The sequence below is a fragment of the Mirounga angustirostris genome, unplaced genomic scaffold (assembly GCF_029215605.1).
Source record: "Mirounga angustirostris isolate CCGP_5_RB_7025 unplaced genomic scaffold, mMirAng1.0.hap1 SCAF_2, whole genome shotgun sequence".
Classification (NCBI taxonomy): domain Eukaryota; kingdom Metazoa; phylum Chordata; class Mammalia; order Carnivora; family Phocidae; genus Mirounga; species Mirounga angustirostris.
This window is the reverse complement of record NW_026991710.1, coordinates 142,860,319-142,877,056: the sequence shown is the minus strand read 5'-3', so window position 1 is coordinate 142,877,056 and position 16,738 is coordinate 142,860,319. Positions and strand designations below refer to the sequence as shown.

The 16,738-nt window shown below is 36.4% G+C and overlaps 1 protein-coding gene across 25 annotated transcripts in view; it reads left to right on the top strand.

Annotated features, from left to right (window-relative positions):
- The window catches only part of DDX60 (DExD/H-box helicase 60), a 202,919-nt gene that overhangs the window by 54,583 nt on the left and 131,598 nt on the right, over positions 1-16,738 (top strand). For all 25 annotated transcript variants that reach the window (XR_010409612.1, XR_010409627.1, XR_010409613.1 and 22 more), the window contains 5 exons: positions 32-174; positions 261-370; positions 5,316-5,420; positions 5,978-6,106; positions 7,403-7,527. Coding sequence is in view for 8 of the 25 variants with exons in the window: in XM_064585252.1 (XP_064441322.1) it covers positions 32-174; positions 261-370; positions 5,316-5,420; positions 5,978-6,106; positions 7,403-7,527 (612 nt within the window). In the remaining 17 variants the exon portion in view is untranslated. The remainder of the gene's footprint in view (positions 1-31; positions 175-260; positions 371-5,315; positions 5,421-5,977; positions 6,107-7,402; positions 7,528-16,738) is intronic.

The following is a 16,738-nucleotide window of genomic DNA, read 5'->3' as shown; positions in this document are numbered from 1 at the left end:
AGTAAAATTATTTGTGAATTTATTTTTTAAGGTGGCTACAATCAGTAAAACACTACTGGAAACAAGAAGACCATACAATGGGAAAAAATATTGCTTTTAAAAGAGATGCTGGCCGTTGTGCCACTTCTCCCAAAGATTACTTCCGAATAAAGGAATCGTATAAAGTTAGACTTGGTACGTTTGGCATTTTTCTTTTACTTTAAAATCATTGCAGTCCTTAGCTGGCCACTGATTTGGAAATTCTTGCTCTTCATTGTTAGTGCTCTATGGAGAGAGATACAATGATTTAGAGAAGCATATATGTTCGATAAAACATAATGACATCTATTTTGATCATTTTCACCCATGTGCCGCACTAACAACAGATCATGTAAGTAATACTTTAGACATATTTGTTCTGAGTAATATAAATTACTTGTATATATGTTATAATTGAATAGCTGCCTAGTTGATTCTTAGAATTGTAGAATAGATACTTTATAACAGATATTTAACCTTAGTTTTATTTTTTGTTTATTGAATATATTTGACATGTAACATAATATAAATTTAAGGTGTATAACATGTTAATTTGGTATATTTATATATTGTAAAATAATTGTGATAGCAATATTTAGCACCTCTATCATGTTATATGATTATAATATAATATTATTGTCCATATTTATTATACTGTGCATTAAATCCCTATGTCGTATTTACTCATCACAAATTTGTACCCTTAAAGAACACTGATCTTTACTCCCCCACCTCACATTCCCTGGTAACCATCATTTTACTGTGTTTTTTACGAGTTTGACTTTTTTAGATTCCACATATAAGTGATATTATGCTGTTACTTTTCTTTCTCTGTCCGACTTACCTCTGTATAACTTAGCATAATGTGCTCAAGGTGCATTCATGGTGTTTCAAATGGCAGGATATCCTCCTTTCTCAGCGTTGAAGAATATTTATTAACATTAGTTTTTTAAAAGTAACAAAAATAACTTTGTAGTCTTCAATGAACCCTCAGTGGTGTCTGGATCCACAAAGCTTGAAAATGACTAAGAATATTAACCTGAAGTTTTTTTTGGTTAATTTTATTTGTTCTTGGACATTATCTTTGCCCATCTTCCTTCTTCTCAGTACCCATGTCTCTCTGTCAACCTTTGTGACACTAACCCTTAGTGCACAACTATATGTGGACAGCTCCTAGAACATGTGAGCAACTGATCACTGCGAGTTAGGTTAAATAAGGAAAAGACATTTCACTAACATAACAGTCATAACATGATTTTTTGGTGGTGAATCAATAAAGTGGAAGTCTTAGGATATCATTTGGGACATCGAGGTGTCTGTGAAGGAAGACTTCTTAATTTTCCTTGCACAATTCTCTTCCTTTTCTTTTTTTTTTTTAAAGATTTTATTTATTTGAGACAGAGAGAATGAGAGAGAGAGCACATGAGAGGGGGGAGGGTCAGAGGGAGAAGCAGGCTCCTTGCCGAGCAGGGAGCCCGATGCGGGACTCGATCCAGGGACTCCAGGATCATGACCTGAGCCGAAGGCAGTCGCTTAACCAACTGAGCCACCCAGGCGCCCAATTCTCTTCCTTTCTTATCCTATTCTTAGTAACAGCCCATTCAAACTCTTAGTGCCTCTCAAAATGATAATTAGTCATTAGTTTGCCTTCCTTTCAAAACCTAGCAAGTAGACTATAGTCCAAATTCTGTTGTCAGGTAAAACCCCTAAAACATAATTATGATCTTGCCAAGCTTTAATGGCTTTCCTTTGGAAGTGATTAAATCCACAACTCCTTGGCTTGGCTTCCTAGGTCTTCTCTGACCTGGCCCCAAAATCTGATGTATCTTACCTGGAGGTCCTCATGATTTATATTGTTCCTGGAGTATTTCACCACAGATGCCAAATGCCAGTTGTTCAGATCCTTTATATTTTTTATGAGTCCTCTAACGCGAAACATCTTCAGAGTCCTTCTGTGACTTCCTTAGCTGGATGTAATCTTCGGTCCATAGCACCTTCTTGTATGACATCAGTCATGATCAGCTTACTACTAAAGTTGCTTATATGCATGTCTCCTTTATCTTATTAGAATAACTCCTTGAAGACAAATTTTATGTCCTTATGAGTTCCTAAAAAACTGTGTATATAAAAGATGCTTAATAAATGTATGTTAAGTAAAGATGGCCAACTTAAATTGAGCATTTACTTTGTGTTCTAAGAATTTTATGTATTTTGTCCCTTTCAACTATCACAACAGTTTTAGGATGGATGTCTTGTTAATATTCCCAATTTACAAATGAGGATGGTGAGGCATAGAGCATTTAACTAACTCATTATTGCACCGCAAATAAGTGGTGGGGCCAGGATGCAACCAAGATAGACTCCAGAGCTTGCCCTATCATCACAGTATTCTGAATGATCTATTGAACAGATACTGAGTGAGTGAATGAATGAGAATCACTTTTAGCCTTTCAGCTATGATACAATGGCTTCTAAAAGCAACTGAATGAATCCTAATCATGGTAATTTTCTAATAAGATTTTATCACAGAAGTTTCTCTTTTGTGTGGCAATGGCCTAATCTGAACCCTAAATAAAACTAAAATATGGACAAAATTCCTGTGACCTCACACCCCAGACTTAGAATATAGATGATAACCCACACAAATAATTAATAGACTTCTTTTTCTGTCTCTGTCTTTCTCTCTGTCTGCTTTTTCCCCCCCATTGTCACCTGGCATTTTTAAAACAGCATAGTATTTAAAAAATTACTTATTTTGTGTAGGACGGTTCCAGACAGGTTATCTTTAAGTAGCAATGAGTGCAGTTTGGAGTACCTAGCAAGATTGGCATTTTGGTCCAAGTGCCTTTCCTCTCTTTTCAGTAGCTATGAATGGAGTAACTGGAAAGCAACAGAACTGCTACAGTATGCTCTGACCTGGTATGACTTCTGCAAAGGTCACACTGTTGTATGAGTCTTCTTAAGACTTCTGGACTTTGGGTCCAGAAGCAGGGAGTCTGCTTCTCTCTCTGACCCTCCCCCCTCTCATGCTCTCTCTCTATCTCATTCTCTCTCTCAAATAAATAAATAAAATCTTTAAAAAAAAAAAAGACTTCTGGACTTTTGCATCAGGAATGGAGGATAAACTCAAAGGCTTGGGCATTATTAAATGTGTTTTGATAGCTGTGTGTGTAACATGTGTTGATACAGTGTGTTTCCTATCGTAGCAGCAATACAAAGCAAGCAGACCTTTCTGAATGAGTAAATTATTCCTGATGTTGTGTAGTATACTTCAGATTAATATGAAAGAACTCAGTGGCAAGAAAAAGCATAATAAATTGTGGCAACCGAAAGAGAAGAACCATCCTCCCTGATCATTGTCCCTACAGCTTCGTCATAGAAATAGTTTGAGAAGGGAAGGGGTGGAACAGGATGAGTAAGCTGGCCTTCATCCAACTGAGGTGAAGGATTGCCCTTCAATCCATATGAGGCTTATTTCTGGCAAAAAAAAAAAGCCGAGCTTGGCCTTTGCGACCAATTACCATGCCACAAAGGAGCAGCTGCTCACTGCTGGAGTTGTCAGCCCCAGGAAGTCCTTGAAAGAACTGTTGCCTCTTTCTGCTCAAGCACAGATCAATTCTCACCATCACTTGGGGCATTAGGGACAATGTGGTTCACAAAACAGCATCGTAATATAATACTGTTGTGTTTACAAATGAAGGATGGTACACATTTATGACCTTTTATTTCTCTTCCTTCTTTACGTAGGCTGGCTCAGGTTATGCCAGTTCATTAGTTGCTGTGTAGTGGAGAACAACTGAATTGAATTCCCAGCTTCTAGCCACAGAGTTATTAAACTGATTTTAAAAATTAAGACTTGTCAATCAGAGAAAGACAGTTATCGTATGATCTCGCTGGTATGAGGAATTTGAGAAACAAGACAGAGGATTATAGGGGAAGGGAGGGAACAATGAAACAAGATGAAACCCGAGAGGGAGACAAACCATAAGGGACTCTTAATCGCAGGAAACAAACTGAGGGTCTGGAGTGGTGGGGATGGGAGGGATGGGGTGGCTGGGTGATAGACACTGGGGAGGGTATGTGCTATGGTGAGCACTGTGAATTGTGTAAGACTGATGAATCACAGACCTGTACCTCTGAAACAAATAATACATTATATGTTAAAAAAAAAATAAGATAGTAGGAAGGGAAAAATAAAGGGGGGGAAATTGGAGGGGGAGATGAACCATGAGAGACTATGGGCTCTGAGAAACAAACTGAGGGTTGCTGCATTCTGCATGGAGCACTGGGTGTTATGCACAAACAATGAATCATGGAACACTTCATCTAAAACTAATGATGTAATGTATGGGGATTAACATAAGAATAAAAAAATATTTAATTAAAAAAAACAAAAAAAACAAAAAAACTGAGGGTTGCTGGAGTGGTGGGGGGTGGGAGGGATGGGGTGGCTGGGTGATGGACATTGGGGAGGGTATGTGCTATGGTGAACTCTGTGAACTGTGTAAGACTGATGAATCATAGACCCGTACCCCTGAAACAAATAATACATCATATGTTAATAAAAAAAAAAAGAAAAAAATCATAAGAGAAGGGGTGCCTGGGTGACTCAGCCGGTTAAGTGTCTGCCTTTGGCTCAGGTCATGATCCCAGGGTCCTGTGATTGAGTCCCGCATTGGGCTCCCTGCTCAGCGGGGAGCCTGCTTTTCCCTCTCCTCCCCGCTCATGTTCTCTGTGTCAATCTCTGTCTGTCTCTCTCTCAAATAAATAAATAAAATCTTAAAAAAAAAATCTTAAGAGAAAATACAAAAAAAATTAAGACTTGTGAGTTGATCATTGACAGTTGAGGCATCAACCACGTGACAGGTACTTCACTAGACTTATTACATACATTATCTAACTTAATTCTTGCAACAAATCTATGGCACAGGCAGAATTGTCCATTTTAGAAACAAAGAAACTCAGCCTTCCCCTAAAAGGCTAAGAGACTTAAGAAATCACAAGCATTCTAGTGACAGAAATAAGATTTATATCTTAAAAATTGTGATAATTTTTGGATTTATCTTACATATATGTTTTTTAGTGAGGCAAAATAATTTACCACTTTCAAGTAGTATTAATAAGAGCACACAATGCTTACATTCCAAAAATAACGTATTCAGTTACTATGTTGACATGGACTCTGTTGACATAATGCAGTCTCATGTTCAGAGATTTTACACAGGTTTGCAGGGCAAAGGACAGACCATAGATAAAATGAAAGAATATTAAAAATTTTAATTTTATCTTAAATGTAGATTGAAAAGTATGGATTTCCTTCTGATCTTACCCTTTCCCCTCGAGAAACCATCCAGCTTTATGATACCATGTTTCAGATCTGGGAAAGATGGCCCAGGGCCCAGGTAAGAAATAATTACACATTTAACTTGAATTAATTTTATTATAGTGGATGGTAACATTGCTGTTCAGAAAGACAAAGTCTCACCTTTTCTGATCATGTGCATCTAATCTTTTAAAATTATAGACTGTTTCCAAAATAAAATCACCCCTTCTAAGACATTCTTCTTGCTAACATATTGTGTTTTACTTTAATGGTGTGTAATGCCATTGAATTCCGGAAGATATTTCTTCTTTCAGTTTCTGGGATGCTAGGATATTTTAGTCTCCTTTTACATCTTGGATTCATATTCCTTCATTTTCTCATTGTACTCTCCTTTTCTCCTTACACCCTAATTGCTGTCTGTTTTCATCTTCTATGTGGTTTTGCTCTGCATTCTTTTTTCGAAGAGTTCATCCATCCTATTAGGTTTATGTACTGGAAACATTGGGGGGATAAAAAGACGTCAATAATCTGTACTCTCAAGAAGCTTGTAATTCTGTTAAATGAAATGCATAATTGAGAAACATCTTTGGATTTTCTTGCATGATTTTATTTAATTTTGTGACATTTCTTTTCAAGGAGTTCGATCCAGAGAAATTCATTCATTTTAAGAATAAAATAGTCATTAAAAAGTTGGATGCTAGAAAATATGAAGAGAGCTTAAAGGCAGAACTAACAAGTTGGATCAAAAATGGCCATGCCGAGGAGGTAATTTTCACATGTTTTTGGCAAAACCCTATGTTCCTTGTTTTCTTGACTTACATTGTTGTCATCATCATCATCATTATTATTACTTTATTATTTTAGTCTTCAATTTTCATTTTAGGATTTTAGGCTAACCTGGAAATCTAGTGATTCTGAGATAGAATAGAAAGAGGAAAAGGACATTGCTCTTTTTTTAATCCTTTGTGCTTCCTAAAACATATCCCAGAAGCCCACCAGTTCCTGTTCAGTGTTACAGTAGACAAGAACAGAGTTGTCATTATCCACAGTCAGTGTTCTTGATTCCGTGGCAGCAGAGATTGAAATCATAGTAACAGTAGCTCAGAAGAATTCTTTACTCCTTTATCATTTTTATCTTTGGATTTTTTTCTTTTATGATTTTTATTTCAGTTTGTAGGAACTATTTATATATTAAAACCTTCACCTGGGGTCATGTAAGTTTTGCATATTTACATTAAATAAGTTGATGATGGTCTTTATATTTTGAAGTTCGTTTTATTGTCACACATTGAGGTTTCTCATTTTTGGTGAGTGACATATATTAGACTTTTCCCATTTGAGTTTTTTCCATTACATTATTACTTTTTTTAAATTTTTAAAGATTTTATTTATTTATTTGACAGAGAGAGAGAGACAGTGAGAGAGGGAACACAAGCAGGGGGAGTGGGAGAGGGAGAAGCAGGCTGAAGCAGGCTTCCCGCCAAACAGGGAGTCCGATGCGGGGCTCGATTCCAGGACCCCGGGATCATGACCTGAGCGGAAGGCAGACCCTTAACGAGTGAGCCACCCAGGTGCCTCTCCATTACATTTTAACTTAGGTAACCTCCTCCCATTCAGAAACACAATTAATTTACATTTTCTTCCATTTATTTTGTCATTTAAAAACATTCAAAAGGTATTTGAAAGTGCTTTTTATCCATGATATGGAGAGGAACTGATTTACCCCACCTTCTGCCATAGAGATACCAGCATCATTTACAGAACAACCTCTTTCTGACTGATTTGTGTTGCCTTACATAATTGCATGTTAAATTGCATGTATGTATGCATGTATATATATTAGTCATTTTGTTGTCGTTGTTCTTTGGTGCATTGATTTGTATATTTCTTTGATGGTTCTTTACACAATGTTATATTTTCGTAATTATTTTATTATATTTTATTTGAAAGAAGCACAGAAATATAGATTAGACAACTATTAAAATATTTTAGCCAAAAGTATTAATTCCTTCCTTTATTATGCAGAATTTAAAACTAATAATTTTTTATTCATTGCTACAGGCCAAAGTGGTTCTGAGGAATCTTAGTCCTGATTCAGTTTTTAGTTCAGAAAACATGAAAAGAATGTTTCCACTTCTCGTTGAAAAGCTAAGGAAAATGGAAAAGTTACCGGCATTATTTTTTTTGTAAGTCATTTAATTTAATTAGTTTTTGTTTGTAATTTGTATCAGGCTTATTCTTTTAAATTGTGGAAAATTACACAAACTTCACTGTTGTAATAAAGTATTCATAACTATTTTTGGTGCTAATTATCAGAATACATATTTAAAAAATACACCTTTCTAGTTAAAAGAAATTTAGTTTCTAAAAATATCAGTTCTTAAAAAATATTTTTACTTGTGCTATTACAAATTACCATCTTTGAATAGTTTCCTACTCCATTTTTTGTTATCTTTTTACTGTAAACTATTATATTTTTATTTAGGTCTTATAAATTTCCAGTAAATACCGAGGTTCTTTGCAAAATAAATTGAATGCTTACACACACAAGTATCCCACATAAAATTAAAGTATCCTTACAACATGTTAGCATATTTATTGGTGGGGTGTTTTATTGTTTTTAATTTACAGTTATGAGAATTGTAACTTAGAGACACTGCCATCTTGCTAGAGTTTATATACTATAGAATGAAAATAGCTTAAAATTGAATATAATCATCCAGTTTTGGTGAGGTATAAGTTATACCAAAATATATTCATTCAATGGATAATACTCTTTATCTGGATTAACTTTGATCACATAGTTTGGAATTAGAGTAAAATGCTTTCTTTACTTTAGACAATTTCAAACAACACTTAGCCATGGAAGTTTAAGTAGGGCACAGATATAAACAAACAAACACATAAATAAAGCTACATAATCTTTTTTTTTTTTAAAGATTTTATTTTATTTATTTATTTGAGACAGAGAATGAGAGAGAGAGAGCACATGAGAGGGGAGAGGGTCAGAGGCAGAAGCAGGCTCCCTGCCGAGCAGGGAGCCCGATGCGGGACTCGATCCCGGGACTCCAGGATCATGACCTGAGCCGAAGGCAGTCGCTTAACCAACTGAGCCACCCAGGCGCCCAAAGCTACATAATCTTGTTCAGCTGGCAGAGTTTGATGAAATTTGTTTACACATAAGTAGACATATAGTAATGAATCATTATTGGTGATATATATTTAAAATAATGATGATAATTAAATGTATGGTTGTGTTTGGAACTTTTGGAGATTGCAATACAATTGTTCCTTTTACCTGTGTTGTTGGGACAAGGAAAATAAATTTCTGAACTACCAAGAAGTAACACAGCTCACCTACTTTACTTTAGAACATGGTACAGATTTTAGTTAGAAACAAACACAGTTTTGTGCATCTGAGATATTCGTGAAAGCTTAACTGCAAAATAGAAATCTAAAAATAACTGTATTTATTGTTCATGCACACATACATTCTTAAAACATTTAAGAAGTAAAATATTTTCACCCAATGTTTGAAGGAAGTCAAGAGTTACAAACTTCCAGGTAAAAAATAAGTAAGTCATGGGTATGTAATGTACAGCATAGCTACTATAGTTAATAATACTATATTGCATATTTGAAGGTTGCTAAGAGATTAGTTCTTAAAAGTTCTTATCACAAGAAAATAAATTCTGTAACTATGTGTGGTAACAGATGTTCATTAGACTGATTGTTGTGATCATTTCACAACATATGCAAATATTGAATCATTATGTTGTATGCCTAAAATTAATATAATGTTGTTTGTTAATTGTACTGCAATTAAAAAAAATAAAGGGTGGAGTACAATAGAATACATAGTGTTTTGTGCACCTGTAAAAGCTTCTTTGGAAACTATACCTAGGAGCACAATCACTATATTTTGTAGTATGGGCAAACTAATGGGATAAATGGAACATGAATTTTTCTAACGTGGCTTAACTTATGTCCCATCAGTAGTTCATGAGGTTCCCATTTTGACCTATCATCACAAGCTTATGGGATTGGTTTTTCTAAATGTTGTCATTCTGATTGTGTAAAATCATGTCTCGCTAACTGTTGTAATTTGCATTACTCTGATCAGTTGAGCATTTCTTTCAAGTAAGTAGTCTTTTAACTTTTTCCTCATGTGCTATTCAAATAATATTTCTTTTGGATTTCACAGCTTTTTTTTTTTGCTGTTTTTCAGGAATTTTAATTCTTTGTCAGTTATTAATTTGGCAATTATCTTCTCTGAGTCAAGCACCTGTCCTTTAAGTTTGTCTACACTATCTTTTGTTAAACAGTTATGTTTAATTTTGATGCATTAAAATTCATCAACACTCAAAAAAGGAAAATGTTTCACAAAAGCATCATAGATTTAATTTTGTTTGAGGAATTGAATCTTGGCATGTCTATGGAGTTTTGGGCTCTGTGCAAAACATACTGTGAAAATCCTTGGTCTTATGAAGTTTGATTTAATCCTAAGTAGCCCCAGATCATCAATAAATCAGGGTTTTTTAGGGTTCAATCTGTACAACTGAGAGCTTATCAAATAATAGTTGTCCCTGTCAACCTTCTCCAGTTTGGTCTCTAGAAAAAAATGTGAGGAGCATGTTTAATGTTTAGTGACAATATCAGTGTGTGCTTAAGAACACACATTTCATGGTCAAGCCCAAGTTTGGATCATACCTCTGCTCTCAATTAGTATGGCACTTCTAGACAGCTAATCAATGGCTTTGAGCCTTAGTTTCCTTATTTGAAAAATGAGGTGATAAAAATAGTAATGCGTAGGGTTGGGTGAGAATTAAATACAAATAAATTATGAAAGCCCTTAGGTGCAGTATTGCATAAATGATATTGACAGAAGCCCAATCTTGATCACATTCATTCTAAATAGGTTATCAGAGGATTTAAGAAAAAAAATTATTTACAAGTGATCTAGATTTTTTTCACAATTTTTTTATTATGTTATATTAATCACCATACATTACATCATTAGTTTTTGATGTAGTGTTCCATGATTCATTGTTTGCGTATAACACCCAGTGCTCCATGAAGTACATGCCCTCTTTAATACCCATCACCAGGCTAACCCAGCCACCCACCCTTCTCGCCCCTAGACCCTCAGTTTGTTTCTCAGAGTCCATAGTCTCTCATGGTTCGTCTCCCCCTCCGATTTCCCCCCTTTCATTTTTCCCTTCCTGCTATCTTCTTTTTTTTTTTTTTTTAACATTTAATGTATTATTGTTTCAGAGGTACAGGTCTGTGATTCAACAGTCTTACACAATTCACAGCACTCACCATAGCACATACCCTCCCCAATGTCTATCACCCAGCCACCCCATCCCTCCCATCCCCACCACTCCAGCAACTCTCAGTTTGTTTCCTGAGATTAAGAATTCCTCATATCCGTGAGATCATATGATACATGTCTTTCTCTGATTGACTTATTTTGCTCAGCATAATACCCTCCAGTTCCATCCATGTTGTTGCAAATGGCAAGATTTCATTCCTTTTGATGGCTGCATAATATTCCAGTGTGTGTGTGTGTGTGTGTGTGTGTGTGTGTATACACCACATCTTCTTTATCCATTCATCTGTCGATGGACATCTTGGCTCTTTCCATAGTTCGGCTATTGTGGACATTGCTGCTATAAACATCGGGTGCACGTACCCCTTCGGATCCCTACATTTGTATCTTTGGGGTAAATACCCAGTAGTGCAATTGCTGGATCGTATGGTAGCTCTATTTTCAACTTTTTTTTTTAAAGATTTTATTTATTTATTTGAGAGAGAGAATGAGATAGAGAGAGCATGAAACAGGGGAGGGTCAGAGGGAGAAGCAGACTCCCCGCTGAGCAGGGAGCCCGATGCGGGACTCGATCCTGGGACTCCAGGATCATACCTGAGCTGAAGGCAGTCACTTAACCAACTGAGCTACCCAGGTGCCCTATTTTCAACTTTTTGAGGAACCTCCTTACTGTTTTCCAGAGTGGCTGCACCAGCTTGCCTTCCCACCAACAGTGTAGGAGGGTTCTCCTTTCTCCGCATACCAGCCAACGTCTGTCGTTTCCTGACTTGTTAATTTTAGCCATTCTGACTGGTGTGAAGTGATATCTCATTGAGGTTTTGATTTGGATTTCTCTGATGCCGAGCAATGTTGAGCACTTTTTCATGCGTCTGTTGGCCATTTGGATGTCTTCTTTGGAAAAATGTCTGTTCATGTCTTCTGCCCATTTCTTGATTGGATCATTTGTTCTTTGGGTGTTGAGTTTGATAAGTTCTTTATAGATTTTGGATACTAGCCCTTTATCTGATATGTCATTTGCAAATATTGTGTCCCATTCTGTCGGTTGTCTTTTGGTTTTGTTGCCTGTTTCTTTTGCTGTGCAAAAGTTTTATCTTGATGAAGTCCCAATAGTTCATTTTTGCCCTTGCTTCCCTTGCCTTTGGAGATGTTTCTAGGAAGAAGTTGCTGCAGCTGAGGTCGAAGAGGTTGCTGCCTGTGTTCTCCATTAGGATTTTGATGGACTCCTGTCTCACATTGAGGTCTTTCAACCATTTGGAGTCTATTTTTGTGTGTGGTGTAAGGAAATGGTCCAGTTTCATTCTTCTGCATGTGGCTGTCCAATTTTGCCAACACCATTTGTTGAAGAGACTGTCTTTTTTCCGTTGGACATTCTTTCCTGCTTTGTCGAAGATTAGTTGACCATAGAGCTGAGGGTCCATTTCTGGGCTCTCTATTCTGTTCCATTGATCTGTGTGTCCATTTTTTTTGCCAGTACCATACTGTCTTGATGATGACAGCTTTGTAATAGACCTGGAAGTCCGGAATTGTGATGCCGCCAGCTTTGCTTTTCTTTTTCAACATTCGTCTGGCTATTTGGCATCTTTTCTGGTTCCATACAAATTTTAGGATTATTTGTTCCATTTCTTTGAAAAAAGTGGATGGTATTTTGATAGGGATGCATTAAATGTATAGATTGCTCCAGGTAGCATTGACATCTTCATAATATTTGTTCTTCCAATCCATGAGCATGAAACGTTTTTCCATTTCTTTGTGTCTTCCTCAATTTCTTTCATGAGTATCCTATAGTTTTCTGAGTACAGATTCTTTGCCTCTTTGGTTAGATTTATTCCTAGGTATCTTGTGGTTTTGAGTGCAATTGTAAATGGGATCGACTCCTTAATTTCTCTTTCTTCTGACTTGTTGTTGGTGTATAGAAATGCCACTGATTTCTGTGGATTGATTTTATATCCTGCCACTTTACTGAATTCCTGTATGAGTTCTAGCAGTTTTGGGTGGAGTCTTTGGGGTTTTCCACATAAAGTATCATATCATCTGCAAAGAGTGAGAGTTTGACTCTTCTTTGCCAATTTGGATGCCTTTTATTTCTTTTTGTTGTCTGATTGCTGTGGCTAGGACTTCTAATACTATGTTGAATAGCAGTGGTGATAGTGGACATCCCTGCCGTTTTCCTGACCTTAGGGGGAAAGCTCTCAGTTTTTCCCCATTGAGAGTGATATTCACTGTAGGTTTTTCATAGATGGCTTTTATGATATTGAGGTATACCCTCGATCCCTATACTCCGAAGAGTTTTGATCAAGAAAGGATGCTGTACTTTGTCAAATGCTTTTTCTGCATCTATTGAGAGGATCCTATGGTTCTTGTTCTTTCTTTTGTTAATGTATTGTATCACATTGATTGATTTGTGGATGTTGAACCAACCTTGCAGCCCAGGGATAAATCCCACTTGGTTGTGGTGAATAATCCTTTTAATGTACTGTTGGATCCTATTGGCTAGTATTTTGGTGAGAATTTTTGCATCCATGTTCATCAAGGATATTGGTCTTTAATTCTTTTTGATGGGATCTTTGTCTGGTTTTGGGATCAAGGTAATGGTGGCCTCATAAAACGAGTTTGGAAGTTTTCCTTCCATTTCTATTTTTTGGAACAGTTTCAGAAGAATAGGTATTAATTCTTCTTTAAATGTTTGGTACAATTCCCCTGGGAAGCCATCTGGCCCTGGGCTTTTGTTTTTTGGGAGATTTTTGATGACTGCTTCAATTTCCTTTGTGGTTATAGGTCTGTTCAGGTTTTCTATTTCTTCCTGGTTCAGTTTTGGTAGTTGATACATCTCTAGGAATCATCCATTTCTTCCAGATTATCTAATTTGCTGGCATATAGTTGCTCATACTATGTTCTTATAATTGTTTGTATTTCTTTGGTGTTGGTTGTGATCTCTCCTCTTTCATTCATGATTTTATTTATTTGGGTCATTTCTCTTTTCTTTTTGATAAGTCTGGCCAGGGGTTTATCAACCTTGTTAATTCCTTCAAAGAATCAGCTCCCAGTTTCATTGATCTGTTCTACTGTTCTTTTGGTTTCTAGTTCATTTTGATTTCTGCTCTGATCTTTATGATTTCTCTTCTTCTGCTGGGTTTAGGCTTTATTTGCTGTTCTTTCTCCAGCTCCTTTAGGTGTAGGGTTAGGTTGTGTATTTGAGATCTTTCTTGTTTCTTGAGAAAGGCTTGTATTGCTATATACTTTCCTCTTAGGACTGCCTTTGTTGCATCCCAAAGATTTTGAACAGTTGTGTTTTCATTTTCATTTGTTTCCATGAATTTTTTTAATTCTTCTTTAATTTCCTGGTTGACCCATTCATTCTTTAGTAGGGTGCTCTTTAGCCTCCATGTATTTGAGTTCTTTCCGACTTTCCTTTTGTGATTGAGTTCTAGTTTCAAAGCACTGTGGTCTGAAGATACGCAGGGAATGATCTCAATCTTTTGATACTGGTTGAGACCTGATTTGTGACCTAGGATGTGATCTATTCTGGAGAATGTTCCATGGGCACTAGAGAAGAATGTGTATTCCGTTGCTTTGGGATGGAATGTTCTGAAGAGATCTGTGAAGTCCATTTGGTCCAGTGTGTCATTTAAAGTCTTTATTTCCTTGTTGATCTTTTGCTTAGATGATCTGTCCATTTCAGTGAGGGGGGTGTTAAAGTCCCCCACTATTATTGTATTGTTGTCAATGTGTTTCTTTGCTTTTGTTATTAATTGCCTTATATAATTGGCTGCTCCCATTTAGGGGCATAGATATTTACAATTGTTGGATCTTTTTGTTGGATAGACCCTTTAATTAGGATATAGTGTCCTTCCTCATTTATAGTCTTTAGACAAATCTAATTTGTCTGATATAAGGATTGCCACCCCAGCCTTCTTTTGGTGTCCATTAGCATGGGAAATGGTTTTCCACCCCCTCACTTTCAATCTGGAGGTGTCTTTGGGTCTAAAATGAATCTCTTGCACACAGCATATCGATGAGTCTTGTTTTTTTATCCAATCTGTTACCCTGTGTATTTTGATTGGGGCATTTAGCCCATTTACATTCAGGGTAACTATGGAAAGATATGAATTTAGTGTCATTGTATTGCCTGTAAGGTGACTGTTACTGTATATGGTCTCTGTTCCTTTCTGGTCTATGTTACTTTTAGGCTCTCTCTTTGCTTAGAGGACCCCTTTCAAGATTTCTTGTAAGGCTGGTTTCATGTTTGCAAATTTCTTTAGTTTTTGTTTGTCCTGGAAGCTTTTTATCTCTCCTTCAATTTTCAATAGCAGCCTAGCTAGATATAGTATTCTTGGCTGCATATTTTTCTCATTTAGTGCTCTGAATATATCCTGCCAGTCCTTTCTGGCCTGCCAGGTCTCTGTGGATAGGTCTGTTGCCAATCTAATGTTTCTACCATTGTAGGTTACAGACTTTTTGTCCCGAGCTGCTTTCAGGATTTTTCTCTTTGTCTCTGAGACTTGTAAGTTTTACTATTAGATGTTGGGGTGTTGACCTATTTTTATTGATTTTGAGGGGGGATTCTCTGTGCCTCCTGGATTTTGATGCCTGTTTCCTTCCCCAAATTAGGGAAGTTCTTTGCTATAATTTACTCCAATATACCTTCTGCCCCTCTCTCTCTTTCTTCTTCTTCTGGGATCCCAATTATTCTAATATTGTTTCATCTTATGGTTTCATTTATCTCTCGAATTCTGCCCTCATGATCCAGTAGTTGTTTATCTCTCTCTTTTTCTCAGCTTCTTTATTTTCCATCATTTGGTCTTCTATATCACCAATTCTCTCTTCTGCCTCATTTATCCTAGCAGTTAGAGCTTCCATTTTTGATTGCACCTCATTAATAGCCTTTTTGATTTCAACTTGGTAGATTTTAGTTCTTTTATTTCTCCAGAAAGAGTTTCTTTAATATCTTCCACGCTTTTTTCAAGCCCAGCTAGTATCTTTAAAATTGTCATTCTGAACTCTAGTTCCGACATCTTACTAATGTCCATATTGATTAGGTCCCTGGCAGTCATTAGTGCCTCTTGTTCTTTCTTTTGAGGTGATTTTTTCCATCTTGTCATTTTGTCCAGAGGAGAATAGATGAATGAGAGAACAAAATGCTAACAGGGTAACAATGGCCCCAGAAAAATATACACTAAACAAATCGGAAGAGACCTGTAACCGGGGGAAAGGAAAGGGAAAGAAAGAAAAAAGAAAAAGAAAAAGATAAAACAAACAAACAACCCCCCCCCCCCAAAAAAAAACAGAATATGATCAAATATGTTCAGTTTGGTGCATAGATCAGTGCCACACACTAGATTTTGGGCATATTTTGGATTGTTAGAAGAAAGTGCCTCCCAAAATTTTAAAGAAAGAAAAACCTATATATGTAGAAAAATAGGGTAAATACAATGAAGGGATGGAATATGACTGTAAAGATGAAAATTGTAAAAGACTTTATAAAAGGAATTGATAAGAAGTTGGTTGAAAAAAGAAAGAAGAGGATTTAAAAAAAGAAAAAGGAAGAGAATGTGATCAGGCAGGTGACTAGAACAAAGCCATACATTAGAGATTTAAGGTATATTTTGGTCTGTTAGAAGAAACTGTATCCCAAAAATTTAAAGAGAGAACCATATATATATATACACCAAAAATAAGGTTAACTACTATGAAGGGATAGAATATGACTCTAAAAATGAAAAATAAAAAAGATTTTTAAAAAAGGGACTGATAAGATGTTGGTTGAAAAAGGGAAAAAGAAAAATTCAAAAAAAAAGAAAAAGAAAAAGAAAGTTAAAGAAAAAAACTTTGAAAGACTAAAGAATCATGGGAAAAAAGCCGTGAATTCTATGTGCAGTATTTCCTTAGCGCTGGAGTTCTGCCGTTTTCATGATCGGTAAACTTGGTCTTGGCTGGCTGTTTTTGCCGATCTTCTGGGGGAGGGGCCTGTTGCCATGGTTCCCAAATGTCTTTGCTGGAGGCGGAATTGCCCTGCCCTTGCGGGTCTGAGCTAAGCAATCGGCTTGGTTAGCTCTCCCTAGCTTTTG